The following is a 15,278-nucleotide window of genomic DNA, read 5'->3' as shown; positions in this document are numbered from 1 at the left end:
GTCTCAGACCCTTGGAGATCCCCACTCCAACAAACTTTGGATCAGGCTCAAGATGCAGGGGGGGGGGGGGAATGGAGGAATTCAGTAATATTAGGCAAAGTCCTGATGAGCAATATCAAGAATTTGTTTCACAGCTGATTCCGGCAGTTGAAAGAATAGTAATAGAAAAGGAAGTTTATATCAGAATATACGCTGATGTTGGGACTTCATACATGCAAGGTCTTGCTTTTGACACAGCCCTTAAGGTGAGGATTCCAATAATTTTTTATAAAAGGCAGGACAAACGAAAGAAAGAAGGTCAGGGAAATACTTCTGCCTGTGAATCTTGTTTCCAGTGTGGCAGCTGGGTTGGGCCCAGACTGGCAGAGGCTGCAGCCAAGAGGAAGGTAAAGCAGGGAGGTGAACAGGGAAGCCTTCCCCACCCTGGTAAACTAGGTCTGCCAGCCGGCTAGCTCAATCGGTAGAGCATGGGACTCTTAATCTCAGGGTTGTGGGTTTGTGCCCCACGTTGGGCGCCAATTGTCATGGTCCATCAGCAATTCAATTAAGTTTCCAAGGCAACTCAAAGACAATCCCCACCATATCATCCAAATCTACTTTACACTAATAAGAAACTGGCTTCCAGCCTCCTCTGGAGAACACGGGTGAGACAAATGAGAATCAGGTGTAGCTCTTTGTTAACTAGGCAAATGAGGTGGGGTTTGGGCCCAGCAGCTCTATCCAGATTGCAAAAATACCCTGTTTATTTATTCAGTCCCCAACACTGAAAAACCCCTTGTTTCATGTCCCCTCCTAGCCACCCTCTCCCTCACCTCCACGTCAGTGTGCTTTCTGCCCTCAACAATCCACTCAGGGACCCACATCCCAAGTCTGATAGGCGTGTGCCAGAACATTCTTTTCAGGATTTGACACTGTTCACCCCACCCTCCTTCCTGGAGGGCTCTTCTTTTTCTGTCCCTTACAGGTTAAATCTGGGACCTCTGATGCTGCAGGTCCCAGCAGTTTGTGAACATAGGCAGGAACAATCAACACCAGTTTAGCCCACTGCATGTCTTTTTTTCTTTCTTTTTCTTTTACAGAGACAGAGTCAGAGAGAGAGTGAGAGATGAGAAGCATCAATCATCAGTTTTTCATTGTGGCACCTTAGTTGTTCATTGATTGCTTTCTCATATGTGCCTTGACTGTGGGCCTTCAGCAGACTGAGTAACCCCTTGCTCAAGCCAGCGACCTTGGGTTCAAGCTGGTGAGCCTTGCTCAAACCAGATAAGCCTGCGCTCAAGCTGGTGACCTCAGAGTCTCAAACCTGGGTCCTCCGCATCCCAGTCTGACGCCCTATCCACTGTGCCACCTCCTGGTCAGGCGGCCTACTGCATATCTTTAGCTGGGTCTACTCCTAGCAAATTTATGGCCTGGTTGGTATCCATTGTCCATCTCTCCCACCTCCTGCCTCTGCCATGCCCTTCCCATGGCTGGGCCAGGCCTTTGACCTTGTTGCCAAAGCCAGAAACAACAGCCACCCCTAGCACCTCCCTCCCATGACTCCCATGCATCAGTGATATGTCTCATCTTTCTACATGGCTGTCTTGAAATCCCTTCTCTTTCCCATTCCCCTGCCTGGCCTTCAGTCTGAGTTGCCACTCTTGTTCTTCTGGACTCAAGTAGTCTTCCAGCTCTCCAATCTCCAGTGACCCTGCTTCCTGCTCCACTTCCCTGCCCCCAGGATAATCTTCTAAGACAAGTAATCCTAATCAAATTATTCCCCAACATAAGGTTCCCCACCACATGTCAATCATGTGCAGCCAGCTGTGATATAGGCCCTAGCCAGGTTGCTCAGTGGATAGTATGTCATCCTAGTGCACTGAGGTTGTGGGTTTGATCCCCAGTCAGGACACATACAAGAAGCAATCAATGAGTGCACAACTAAATGGAACAACTAAGCCCTAGCCAGATAACTCAATTGGTTAGAGTATCATCCTCAAGTGCAGAGGTTGCTGGTTTGATCCCTGGTCAGGGCACATACAGGAACAGATCGGTGTTTCTCTCTCTCTCTCTCTCTCTCTCTCTCTCTCTTCCTCTCTCACTAAAATCAATAAACATTGAAAAATAATAATAAACGGAACAATTAAGTGGAACGAGTTGACCCTTCTCTCTCTTTCCTTTTCTCTCTTTCTCAAATCAGTGGAAAATTTAAAACAGAGAATAGGCCCTGGATGGGTGACTCGGTGGATAAAATGTTGACCTTGCATGCCAGAGGTTGCAAGTTCAGCCCTCAGTTGGCACATATAAGAGGCAATCAATGAACGCACAACTAAGTAGAATGATTTAATGCTTCTCTCTCTCTCCTCTTTCTTTTGAATCAATGGAAAATTTTTTTAAATTAATAATGGCAGCTGGCTGCATTTTGTAACATAGACCTGCCTGCCTCTTCCGCCATAACAGCCCATGAAGGCCTGTGGGCAGCCATCCAGTACAACGAACTGCCATCCTTGGGAAGTGCCTAGCAGTCAAAGACACAGACCTCTGCCAGATTCCCGGGTGAGACAGGTGCTTACCCTGAACACGGTCTTTGCTCAAGCAGCGGTGTCCTCAAGGAAAAGCTACAGCATACTGTTCCTATTACAAAAGGATCAAAAAGGCAGAGTCCACCTGGTGTCCAGAGTGGGCTCCAGTGGTGGGATTCATCCAGTTTACACTGGTTCGGCAGAACCGATACCTAATTTTTTTGTTGAGTTTGGTGAACTGGTTGCTAAAATGACACTTATGATCAAGGTTCTAAGGTAGGCGCCTGGGCAGCCACACAATGTGGAAATCACAAATTTACATTCCTTACTCTTTTTTTTTTTTTACAGAGACAGAGAGAGAGTCAGAGAGACACAAGATAGATAGGGACAGACAGACAGGAACAGAGAGAGATGAGAAGCATCAATCATCAGTTTTTTGTTGCGACACCTTAGTTGTTCATTGATTGCTTTCTCATATGTGCCTTGACCATGGGCCTTCAGCAGACCGAGTAACCCCTTGCTCGAGCCAGCGACCCTGGGTCCAAGCTGGCGAGCCTTTTTTTTTTTTTTTTTTTTTTTTTTGTATTTTTCTGAAGCTGGAAACGGGGAGAGACAGTCAGACAGACTCCCGCATGCGCCCGACGGGGATCCACCCGGCACACCCACCAGGGGCGATGCTCTGCCCCTCTGGGGCGTCGCTCTGGTGAGCTTTTTTGCTCAAACCAGATGAGCTCGCGCTCAAGCTGGCGACCTTGGGGTCTCGAACCTGGGTCCTCCACATCCTAGTCTGATGCTCTATCCACTGCGCCACCGCCTGGTCAGGCTCCTTACTCTTTTTTAAATGTTCATCTGTGTAACAGCGTATTCTAAGCGCCCATAGTAATGTTCATTTGGACATAGGTAAAGGAATGGGATCCTACTCCTAACAGTGAAAGGATGGGTAAGGATAAATCACACAGCCGATGATGCTCAGATAAAATCAAAGAAAATTGCAAGTGAGGACGCCAATCAAGAAGCAATATAGAAATATCTTAACAGTTTTATTGTTTTTTGGTCAGGTATTATTTAATATCTTTTCATTAATATTTTCAAAACTTTCTTATAATTTAGTTTGGTGTACCTCTTTCATTATTCTTACTTAAGTATTAAATGCATGAACTAATAAGCTATCTTTCAGTATATATTTTTTTAAACTTAAAACGGTCATTAGGGCAGAGAACTGGTTGTTAAATTATTTGAATCCCATCACTGATGGAATCATAACACTGTGAAAAGAGGAGTCTGCTGCAAGTTAGCCACAGGAATTCCGGAAAGTTACGTCCCCTCTGTGGTGTTCTCCATCACACGCAGAAGTCAGGCTGAGCTGATTGTGACTGTCCTCATTTCCACACTGAGTGCCAGGAGTGTTCATCTTCTCTGGTGGTTCTGAGCTGTCAGTTTTACTTCAGAGGAGGATGATTAGAAGAAGTGGTAGATCGCAGCCCATAAATATCTGCTGCATCTTGCGCTTATGCAAGTAACACGATCACAGAAGGGCCATCCCTTCAGCAGGTGGTAGGTGGTTATGTGGCTTCTTACCACGATTAGACCAAATATTAACACACAGACCTTAAGAGTGTGGCCAGTACTTGCTATGAAAAGTGTGTAGGAAGTACAACAGTTCCTTCAACCAGGGGCTTTTACATGGCCGTGTTGTTGAATGAATGGGTCAGCCTTCATTGCCCGGTGCTAATAGTTGGGATGGGTGAAAGGTACCTTTGTGAGGTCTTTCGCACTTACATGATTAGAAATAACCCATGTTTTATGTACTTCTTGCTCTTCTTTCACAGGTATTGCTCTGCCATTTTCTGGCCACAGTTAGACACCTCTCACTGGCAGGGCCCAGTGGCCATGGCCCCCAGCAGGCCCGGCCATCCAGGCACCCAGGAAATCTGTATTGAATGAGTGAACTAGAAAAGCTGGGTAAGGAAGGGGGGGTCATGGCTGTGTACTTGGACTCTACTCAGAAAATGCCCCCCCCCCACCCCCATGTTATTGCCTCAGAAATCTTTTTTTCCAGAAATTTTTGCATCTGCTGTCCTCAATGTTCCTTCTCAGGATTCAGGCCCAAGCCCCTGAATCTCCTTTTTTTTCACTCCTCTATTTGAAGCAAAAGCCTGAACCATGTGGCTACGTGACCAGCTGTCTTTTGGGTGGCCTCGGAACAGTTGGTGACAGCTGGATACAATCATGTTCCATTACAAACAGATTTTAAGTGCCACTCACACGTAGAAGAAATTGCACGCTGTAGCAAAATAAAATCTAGTGGCTTTCAAAGCAAGACAATAGCCCAATCTTGGCTTGTGTGAGTGGTTTGGCTTGTGGTCTCTTCTTGCTCACGTGAGGCATCCTCTCTTCTGCTGTGTGCCACCTCCCCTCAGGGGCAGCCTGCAGATTGGCAGTCAGATGAGGGTGCTCCCAGGCACATGGACCTGTCCCCGTCTTGTATTTATTGAGGATGCCTGCCTCAAATGCCTGCCTGAATGCCGTGGTCGGCTCACTCCATCTGGGTTGGGAGGGATCAGAGGCTGGCTTTGAGAAGAGTTGCTGCCCTGCCTTGCCACCCTCCCACCTTGGTCTCAGGTTGCACAAAAGTGGGATAGGTGATGGTGGGCAGGCCTGGCTAAGACATCCTTCTGGGAAGCAGCAGTCATCTGAGGTATTTGTCAGCCTTCACTGGCCCTCCTGTCTCCCAACCCCTAACCCCCGGGTCCTGGCCTTGGCAGAGGTTTGAGCAGTGGCTCCTGAGGAAGTTGCCTGTACTTCTGTGTCAACAGGGGAACGTTGGAGGATGTTGTGGTTTCCTGAGGCTCTGTTGGCCCCAGCCACATGTGGACCTGAGTCTCTTCATGCTCTGCCCTCCACCCTTCTTCCCCACACCTGTTCCTCAGCAGTGGCGCCTGCTGCCTCACTTGTCCTAATGGGTCAGGGGAAAGACAACAAAACTAATCATTTGTTTTAGAAAAAGGAACCAGATACAAAGTGGCATGAGGGAGACCCGAAAGGTAATAGTAAAATCCCTTTACATACTATCTCAAACCTAAGCGCTTGCTACAATATTTATTTTAAAACTAACTCAAAATAGTAATACACCTGTATGAAATATAATTGAAAAGCCATGTATTTCCCAGAGCTGCTCTAACAAACTCCCACAAAACGGATGGATTAAAACAACAGGAATGTCTCTCTGAGCTCTGGAGGCTGGAAGTCTGAGGCTCCAGGGGAGGGCCCTTCCTGCTTCTTCCAGCTGCTGGTGACTCAGGTGTCCCCTGGCTTGTTGCCACATCACTTCGATCTCTGCCTGTATCTTTGCATGACCACCTTCTCTGTGTGTCCCTGGGAATCTCCTTGTCTTATAAGAACACCAGTCACTGGATCAGGGCCACCTTAATGACCTCGTCTTAACTTGATTACATCAGCCAAGAAGACCCTGTTTCCAAATAAGATCACAATTCACAGGTATTGGGGGTTAGGGCTTCAACATATCTTTTGGGGAGGGGATACAATTCAATCTTTAACAGTGTGGAAGGGGATGTGTGAAGAGTCTCTCCCAATCCTGTTTCCCTTAGGGTAGAAGTCATGTGTGGGCAGACCTTTCCCTCTGCTCTCTTCACCGCTCTGCCCCAGCACCCTGAACAGAGAGCCTGGCACACTACAGGCACCCCCAAAAATATCTGTTGAATGGATGAATGTGCAAGTATAAATGTGCTGATTTAAGAATGTCCAAACCTGTAGAGGATTTTTATAAGATTTCAAATGTTCCCTAGAGTAAGTTTTGCAGCTTCTTTCATGCATTGAAATTAAGGAAGGAACTAAGGAAGATTCTGTGGAGGCAGGGATCTGACTGCAGGATAGTTAGGATGATGTGCTCTCTTGAAGGTTGACATTCCTTCCAGGGGTATTGCTTCTGGCATTTCAAAGTTGTGTTGTTAACCTACAATGAGTAGCACTCTGTTAAAACCTTTCTCTAAAGAAGTTATAGGCCTGGGATGTGACTCCCCACTATGACCTGCCCAGTTAGAAATTTATGATCTTATCATCCTGGGAGGTTGCTTTACATAGAACTGCTTTTTTCATCCACAAATTCTTACGCGTGTAAGAATTTTTATCACAAATGGCAGTACATTCTATGCCACTGTTCTGTCCTTGCTTTTTTCACTGAATACCTCTCAGGAACCTTTCTCACTCTAGTAGAAACCTCTTTTTAAAGCCTGTGAGTGCTCCCTTGTAGGAAAGTAGAATAAATACCTGCCCCCTGCAGAAGCCTGGGACTGTTTCTGAAGCACTTTGAGACACCACCATATAGTAAGCACAGGAAAAATAATACATTTTGGGTTACCTCTGCTTAAAAGACTTCCTTCATAAATTCTGATTTTTGTTATTATGTAAGGCATAAATGGTGGATGGGAGGCACCAACTTAGAAAAAAAAAAGTTGTTAGGTGTATCAACCACTAAGAACAACAGACCACAGTGAGGCCTATAGGGAGACCTGACCTATTTTCAAGGCTCCCTGAAGAAGAGTGACACAGTGTGGAGAGAGGGAGGTTTGGGTCAGAAGCAGTAGCAACTACAGTGGTGTTCCGTAACCTTGCCAGGGTGCCTCTGGGTGCTCCCAGCCTCTCATCTGAGGTCTCCTTGAGCTCCAGGGGCTGGTAGCCAGTAAGCTCACAGCCCTAACTCCCGAGGTCTCTAACCTGTGACCTCTGTGAGCCTCATTCTCCAAACCTGTGGTCTAGGATAACATCTAAGGAAACCTCTGTCATGAATGTGAGCAAATGGCATGTCCTGATAGTGCCCCCTCTCCGGCAGAAATACATAGAAATCCTTATTCAGGGGACTCTTGCATACCTCCAAACACCGAGATAAACATTCTCCTTATTCCATGAGATAGACACCTGGGTTCTAGTTATTCTATCTTCCTCTAATGATGAATGTCTTCTCAATCACCAGGAGTCAAAACCTGTAGGTTGAAAACACAGTTGTAATGAAACAATGTTACTCGAGGGAATTTGTAAAACAATCAAGTACCTACTAATGGAGGTGATTAGCATTGCCCCAGTATCCCTCCCTATCCTAATCTACTAGATTTGGGAGTTGAGATAACACATAGGGAGCGATATGATAGTGACAATTAACATGTTACCTTTCTTTCCCAAGTTTTGGACTTTGAGCAAGAGTTCTGGTGACAAGGGACACCTGCACACTGTTAAGGGAAGGAAGTTAGAGAATGCCTCAAACCTTCTGAGGACTCTGGGGCAGAGAGTAGTTAAGGGAGCCGGTAGCAAACATTGGAGAGATCTCTGCTCTACTGTGATGAAAAATAACTCACCAGATAAAGTGGGCAACTCAGTGAGTTTGAAACACAAGGTCATGGGGCCAAGATGTGACTCCTGCTCTAACACTGCCTATAAATCTAGGCAATCTGGTGTAATTAGTGAAGATTAAACTCATAAGCCCACCAGAATAAATCTTGTAGGAGAAGGGTAACAATTGAGACAAGGGAAATGTCTAATTTTTGGAATTTTTTGAAAGCAGCAATGAGGGGCAGGAGTGTGCCCAAGAAAATAGAGACCATCTTAGACTTTCAGGAAACATCAAGGTTCTCCACCACACACTGGGGTCAGTCAGTTCATGAGGTTAAGAGGGCTGCTTCTGAATGGACCATTTTCTTATCTACAGAAAAGGTGGGCCAGGTACTGCAACCCCGACAAGAAGTAAAGGTTAGGTTTCCTTAGAATTTACCTTGAAATTCATCTCATCTAACAGAAATACTATCAGCTGCATAGAAGTATGGTGAAAGACTGCCACAAATCTTCCCCTTTGTAGGCAGAGGCTGCATTTTGTGGGTGGGAAACAGGTTCCAAGGAGCTGAGGGGGTCTACCCAGGTCACAAAGTTAATCAAGGCAGATCTGGAATGAAAGCAGAGATTCCTCATTCATTTAAGAGCCAACGACTTTTGAGGAGTCCTGGGAGGGGAATTTTAAGGTTGGCTGGTAAAGAAGGTAAAGAACTAGGCTTCTGAACTTCCCCCGATGGAGATTCTGAAGGGCCCTGTGACATCACCAGGGCTTGGGGCTGAGCTCTCCTCCAGCAGCCGAGAGCAGGCAAAGAAAATATGTAGGGAACAGTCTAGAAATATGAGCATTTAAGAGGTGCGTGGGTGAGGGTTACTAAAATCCTTAAATGCTGGGAGATAAGGTAAATTCAGAGGACAGTCACAGGAAGTATGAAGGCAGTGAACTGGGGACCAGAGTCGTTGTGTTAACAGACCCCAGAAATAAATGAATCCAAGTGCTCAATGCTCTGCAGCCTCTGGCCAACGACCGGGCCCTCCCTGGGCAAGCGGGAGAGGGTCTGCCCTGTGCGGTTAACGTCAGCGAGGACTATCGTGTCCTTCAGTGGCCGGACACGACCTCGGCCCTTTGTGGAAGGTCTGTGAGCCTGGATGTGTGTGCCAGTCCAAGGTCCAGCGCCGCGCTTGCAAAACTCGAAACTTGCGGGTCCCGCGGGGGTGGTGGGGACGTAGCCTAGACACCAGGGGGCTGTCCCAGAGGGCGGAGCCTCGGGCGGGCGAGCGGGCGCAGGCGCGTGCCGGGAGGTGGCCGCGTGCTGGGGAGTGCACGCGTGAGCGGGGGTCAGGGCTTCGGTTCAGGGACGGGGCCTGAGCGGCACGCGTGCGCAGGCGCGTGCCAGGAGGCTGCCGCGTGCCGGAGGTCGGGGTGAGGGGAGTGCGCACGCGGGCGACGGGGCGGGGCCGAGGGCCAGGGGGCGGGGCCTGGGTGCGCGTGCGCAGGCCCGGACTGGGAGACTGCCGCGTGCTAGGGGTTCGGGCACGGGCGGTGGTGAGAGGCGGCGCCCCGCGGGAGGAGCGGGGCCGGGGGCGGGGCTCGGAGCCCGGCTGAAGAGAGCAGAGCCAGGTGCGGCCGGACGCGAGAGGCGAGCGGCGATCCCCGAACGGAGTCCGGCAGCGGCACCGGCACCGGCACCATGGAGGAGGACGACAGCTACGGTCAGTACGATCCGCGGCGCGGCCGGGCGGACACCCCTCGGTCGCTCTTTCCCTTCCCCGGCCCTGCGGCTCGCGCTTCCTGGGGACGGTGGTGCAGGACGCGATTCCGGAGGCCGTTCCAAGCGGCGGTCGCCGGGGCGGGGAGCCTGAGCGGCGCCGGGGTGTCTGGGGAGGGGCCGGAGGTCGCTGGGTCGGAGTCGCCGGGGTCGCCGGGGTCGTGGTGTCTGGGACGCCGGCCGCTGTCACCCGGTGCAGGCCTGACGGTGTCCCCGCGAACGTTCGGGCTCCTGGCGCCCCTGTCTTCGTAGTTTCCGGTCCTTTTTGGTATTTGCAAGTTGTGTGCCCCGGTCCATGTCTTTGTCTGAAACGAAAAGGAGAAAAAGGCAGACCACCCCGAAGTGGACAGGCTTCACCTGGGCGTTTCGGTAGCCAAGTTGCCCGGGACTGGGATGCTGTCGGGGCCTGGGACCTCCGCTCCTGGTCGCCCGGGAGGTCCCGGCGAATGATTACGTTGGAACGCCCGTCTGCGAAGTCTGATGTTGTGGGGACGATGTTTGCATTCTCCTCTGTGCACATAGACAGCGAAAACTTGACAAAAACAGAGGTGTCCTCCCTCAAGTAGCTTGAAATGACAGGCGTTCGAAAGGTTATTTGAAATGCTGTAGTTAATTTATTAACATTTTATTCAAGAGGGGTTTAAGAAAGAATGGCCAGCCTGACAAACGGTGAACTTCCGTGGTTTGGTAGCCGAGTGCAGATACAGCGGGATTTAAAAGGTTTATGGGGCTACACGGAACCAAATCCTGTGCAGATTAATGCAGGTTTTCTGCTTATTTACAAGTAAGTCACTGAGAAACTGTTGACTGGTGAAGAGATGGGTTTATGACCTGCAATTTGACCCTGAGACCCAGACAGGGGACCACCCAGCTTATCACCTGGCTCATGCCTGGCCTGAAGACTCAAGCACTTTTGGGATGGGTGCTCATCAGATGCCCCCTGGTTACCATCCAAGTAAAAGGCATGTGTGCTTTGTGATTTGGGGGAGAAAAACCCCTCTGCCTAGTTCCAAAGGATTTTCTTCTCTTTCTGACCTCTCTCTCTGCTGATGAAAAGGCTTCTTCAGTCCTTGTTATTTTGTTTTTGTGTTTTTTTTTTTGCTATATCTCTACCTTCTCTTGTCATTTAATCTCTCAGACCCAGTGCCCTACCAGGCTTTCTTCTTCCCCACTGTTGGTGTTCTTACCCGCCTGGCGATGCAGGAAGTGGTTGGTTTGGTTGCTTTTAGTACAGTAACTGCTTTGCCACCAGGCATGATGTGAATTTGTGCATAGGAAGGGGTAAGTGGAAGCAGGGTATATTTTTATTCAATGGCGGCTGTAACAGGCCAGTACAAACGTGGTGGCTCAAAACAACATGTATTTATTATTTTACTGACTGGAGGTCAGAAGTCCAAATTTGTCTTGCTAGGCTAAAATCAAGGTGTTTGCCGGGCTGGTTCCTTTCTGAAGGTTCTTGGGGGAACATCTACTTCCTTGTCTTTTGCATCTTGCCTGCTTTCCTTGGCTGGTGGCCCTCCTTCCGTCTTCAAAGCTAGCGTCTCATTTCTCCCTGACCTCTGCCTCTTGTTATTAGGATTACATTGGACCCACATGGATAATCCAGCATAAGGGTCTTAATTCTGTAGTGGTATAATTTCCCTTTTGTCACATAGGGTAACATATTACTAGGTCTTGGGGATTAGGATATAGACATCTTTGGGGGTGGTTATTCTACTGGCTACACTAAAGATACAACTGACTACTACTAAGGATAGGAAAACAATTTATTCTACTCCTCGATATATTAAAAAAAAGTCGTCATCTTTGCATTTTGAAGGAACCAGAAGGGTTGAATTAGAGAGGATTCCCCACATAAAAAGTACCTAAAAGTTTAAGATGGTCATACGAAGAATAAGATTCAGAGTTCTTTAAGGTTTGGCTGCAGTTTCCAGAACTGTCCATTTATCTCATAGGTTCTACAAAGAATTTACTGCGAAAGATATGACAGTGACTCATTCCACATTTCAAAAGGAGATGGTCTGCTAGGACTCATAAAACACCTGAAATGTGCTGTCCCCAGGCTCCCCCAGAACCTCCATTGCCTTCAGTCAGCCTAGGACACAACCACTGTTTGTAATGTTGTATCTTTGGGGAAATGGGTTGTGATTTCCTAGCTACCACTTGCTATAAAAAAAACTTCAGAACATAGATCATTTGTAGTATGCTGAAGAAAGAGGACGAGTCTTCAAGTGTCCCTGTTCAATTAAAATTTCAGTAGTGTACAAAAAGGCTGGACTGCATACTCCTTGCTGTCGTGTGTGGGCTGGGGACAGTCCTACTGGGTTCAGAAGTCCTTCTGACATGTTTATGTCTCCCCTGGAAATCTACCTTAAAGACCATAAAATGTATAATTATGGTCACCTTATGTTCCAGATTTTCTGTGGATGCCCCTGTAATAGTGAGTTGTTCATTTGGAGGATCACTAGACAGGTGATGAGGTCCCAGCTACACAGCTAGTATGATTTTTTCTACTATAAAGACATGTAGGGGTAGTGAAGCTTAAACAAAAGTCATGTTAAAGCTTGTTTTTCTTTGAAAAATGCAGAATTAGTGATTTTCTGAAAGCTTAATTGACATTTTAAGATAGATGTTCATATTGCTAGTGGGTGATTGGTCTTTATCCTCTCAGTTTCTTTCTAAATACCGTGAAAGAATTAGGAGTTTTTAGGGTTACATAACCTCCTTGTTAGATCATTGTATTTCCTGGACTTCACTTACAAAAGGAAGAGGTATTTTGCTTTCATAGCCCTGCCTAAGGCGAGGTTCAGTAACTCAGTTCCTCTTGGTTACTCTGAACTTGAGTGGAGATTTTTTTTTTTTTTACAGAGCCAGAGAGAGTCAGAGAGGGATAGACAGGGACAGACAGGCAGGAATGGAGAGAGATGAGAAGCATCAATCGTTAGTTTTTCATTGTGACACCTTAGTTGTTCATTGATTGCTTTCTCATATGTGCCTTGATCGTGGGGCTACAGTAGACCGAGTAACCCCTTGCTCGAGCCAGCGACCTTGGGTCCAAGCTGGTGAGCTTTGCTCAAACCAGATGAGCCCACGCTCAAGCTGGTGACCTTGGAGTCTCGAACCTGGGTCCTCCACGTCCCAGTCCGAAGCTTCATCCACTGCGCCACCACCTGGACAGGCTTGAGTGGAGATTTTTATTTTTTATTTTTATTTATTTTTTTAATTGTATTTTTAAAATGTTCTCTGTTGCCTTTTTTTGGTCTTTATTTTTTAATCTTTTATTTTTATTGAATCCAGAGAGAGGAAGGGGGGTAAGGGGGAGACAGAAGCATCAATCTGTTTCTGTATGTGCCCCAGCCAAGGACCGAACCAGCTACCTCTGCATTGTAAGACAATGCTCCAGCCAAGCGAGCCATCCAGCCAGGGCTTGAGTGGAGATTTTTAACCTGCAGTTCTTCTCTTAACTGCTTTTGGGCTCTCTGGAAGTTGTATCTGAAGATTTAGTGAACATGCACGGGCATTTTTGGAGGATCCTCAGCTTTCATTGGTTCTCACAGGCTTTCAACCCTGGGCGTTGTTGCTCCTGAGATTGTCCGTATGTTGTCTGCATCTCTCTCTGGTGAGAAGTAGAGACTGGCAGGGCCATCCAGTATAGTAACATCACAGATGTTAGTGGTTATGGTTCTGTATCACAGCAATGACAAACTAATCCCATTTCTGAGCATGGTTCTTAAATTGAACTCACCAAGCGGTTCAAGGCCTTTGCTTTTAGAACTCAGCATCAAGTGCACTGGCTTTTTATTAGCTTCAGCTATATCCCTGTTTGCCCCACGAGGGAGGGTTGGCCTTTGGGACACGCCTCCTTCCATGTGAAGGAGTGAAGATGAAATCCTGAGGGGGCAGGCCTTTGTCAGAGGACAGCCTGGGTGTGGGTGTAGGCCGACGTGTGAAAGCCCCGGTGTCAAGGGAGGCTCTGGTTGGTGTCTGTGCCTCCAGAACCAGCATGCAACCTGGAACCCAACAAGAGCTGCTCAGCAGCTGTTGAGGGAGTAAGAAAGTAAACCAGGTTCCACGTGGCAAAAGCTAACATTCGGTTTTTGTCAACTCTTCATCCCAAACAGAAACAGGAATACTTTTCTGTATCTGCCCCTAGGCCAAACTGATTTTCTTTGTTTTTCTATAATTGATGACTTTTGTTATTCTCAAATTTAGTTATACATATACTTAATGATTTGCCTTAATTGAAGAGACTACAATTCTGTGAAGTCAAGGCTTTCTTAGAAAATCTGGAACATAAGGTGACCATAATTATACATTTTATGGTCTTTAAGGTAGATTTCCAGGGGAGACATAAACATGTCAGAGGGTGTAAACATTTGTAGAATTCTTGATGCATGGTGCCAGTTTGCTTTCCAATGTTCCAATGCTTACAGGTTCACCCTATTCTCAGTGATATATGGATGAGGGGCAGGGAGATACATGTTTCATTATCATTGCAAATATGCTACTTGTGAGGATTAGCATTTGAAAGCTTTTTAAAAAACAACAACAATCTAATAGTTATAAAATAGCACCTCATTAACTCTTTTTTTGTGTGTGTGGGAGAGACAGAGTCAGAGAGAGGGACAGACAGGAAGGGAGAGAGATGAGAAACATCAATTCTTCGTTGCGGTTCCTTAGTTGTTCATTGATTGATTTCTCATATGTGCCTTGATGGGGGGGGGTGGCTACAGCAGAGTGAGTAACCCCTTGCTCGAGCCATCCACCTTAGATCCAAGCTGGTGAGCTTTTGCTCAAACCAAATGAGCTTGCACTCAAGCTGGTGACCTTGGGAGTCTCGAACCTTGGTCCTCTGCATCCCAGTCCGACGCTCTATCCACTGTGCCACCACCTGGTCAGGCTCATTAACTCTTGATTACTAGTTAGGTTAAGAAAAGTTTCTTTGCATATTTGTGTATTTTTACTTGGCTATTCATATGGGATGTTGGTTTCTTTATTTACTTAACTGAGATTAACTATTTTTATGGCCTCTATCAAATCAAGTGATTTATGTTTTTCTAATTTATATTTTAAACTTAGGGAAAATATATGTTTGATCTGACTGGGGTTTGGGTTGGTTTTTGACCAATTGTAGTAGTCACTTACCTCTTCTTAATTTTTGTGATAAAGATTGAAGATCTCTCCACCCATACATTGTTTTCTAGCCAAATACAAAATGTATTTTTAGAAGAGAAATTGTGAGTTATGTACTGCTTATTGGCCTGGGTTACAATGATAGATAGTTCAGTCTGTGGGGTCTGAAGGTTCATACCTGTTTCTTTCTAAATGTCCTGGGTACTCATCAAAACGATCTTACCGCCCTGGCTGGTTGGCTGAATGATAGAGCGTCGACCTGGCATGTGGAAGTCCCAGGTTCAATTCCCAGCCAGGGCACACAGGAGAAGGGCCCATCTGCTTCTCCACCCCTCACCCTCTCCTTTCTCTCTGTCTCTCTCTTCCCCTCCCACAGCCAAGGCTCCATTGGAGCAAAGTTGGCCTGGGTGCTGAGGATGGCTCCATGGCTTCTGCCTCAGGCGCTAGAATGGCTCTGGTTGCAATGGAGCAACGGCCCAGATGGGCAGAGCTTAGCCCCTGGTGGGTGTGCTGGGTGGATCCCGGTCGGGTACATGCA

The 15,278-nt window shown here is 47.2% G+C and overlaps 1 protein-coding gene across 1 annotated transcript in view; it reads left to right on the top strand.

The window, feature by feature from the left end:
• The first annotated feature begins 9,352 nt into the window (after positions 1–9,352).
• The window catches only part of CYTH1 (cytohesin 1), a 97,650-nt gene continuing 91,724 nt past the window's right edge, over positions 9,353–15,278 (top strand). Inside the window, exon 1 of the mRNA XM_066237629.1 lies at positions 9,353–9,551. Coding sequence (XP_066093726.1) covers positions 9,530–9,551 — 22 coding nt within the window. The 5' untranslated portion in view covers positions 9,353–9,529. The remainder of the gene's footprint in view (positions 9,552–15,278) is intronic.

This window comes from Saccopteryx bilineata, chromosome 6, assembly GCF_036850765.1.
Source record: "Saccopteryx bilineata isolate mSacBil1 chromosome 6, mSacBil1_pri_phased_curated, whole genome shotgun sequence".
Lineage (NCBI taxonomy): Eukaryota > Metazoa > Chordata > Mammalia > Chiroptera > Emballonuridae > Saccopteryx > Saccopteryx bilineata.
The sequence above is the reverse complement of the archived record's forward strand: the minus strand, read 5'-3'. Positions and strand labels throughout refer to the sequence as shown.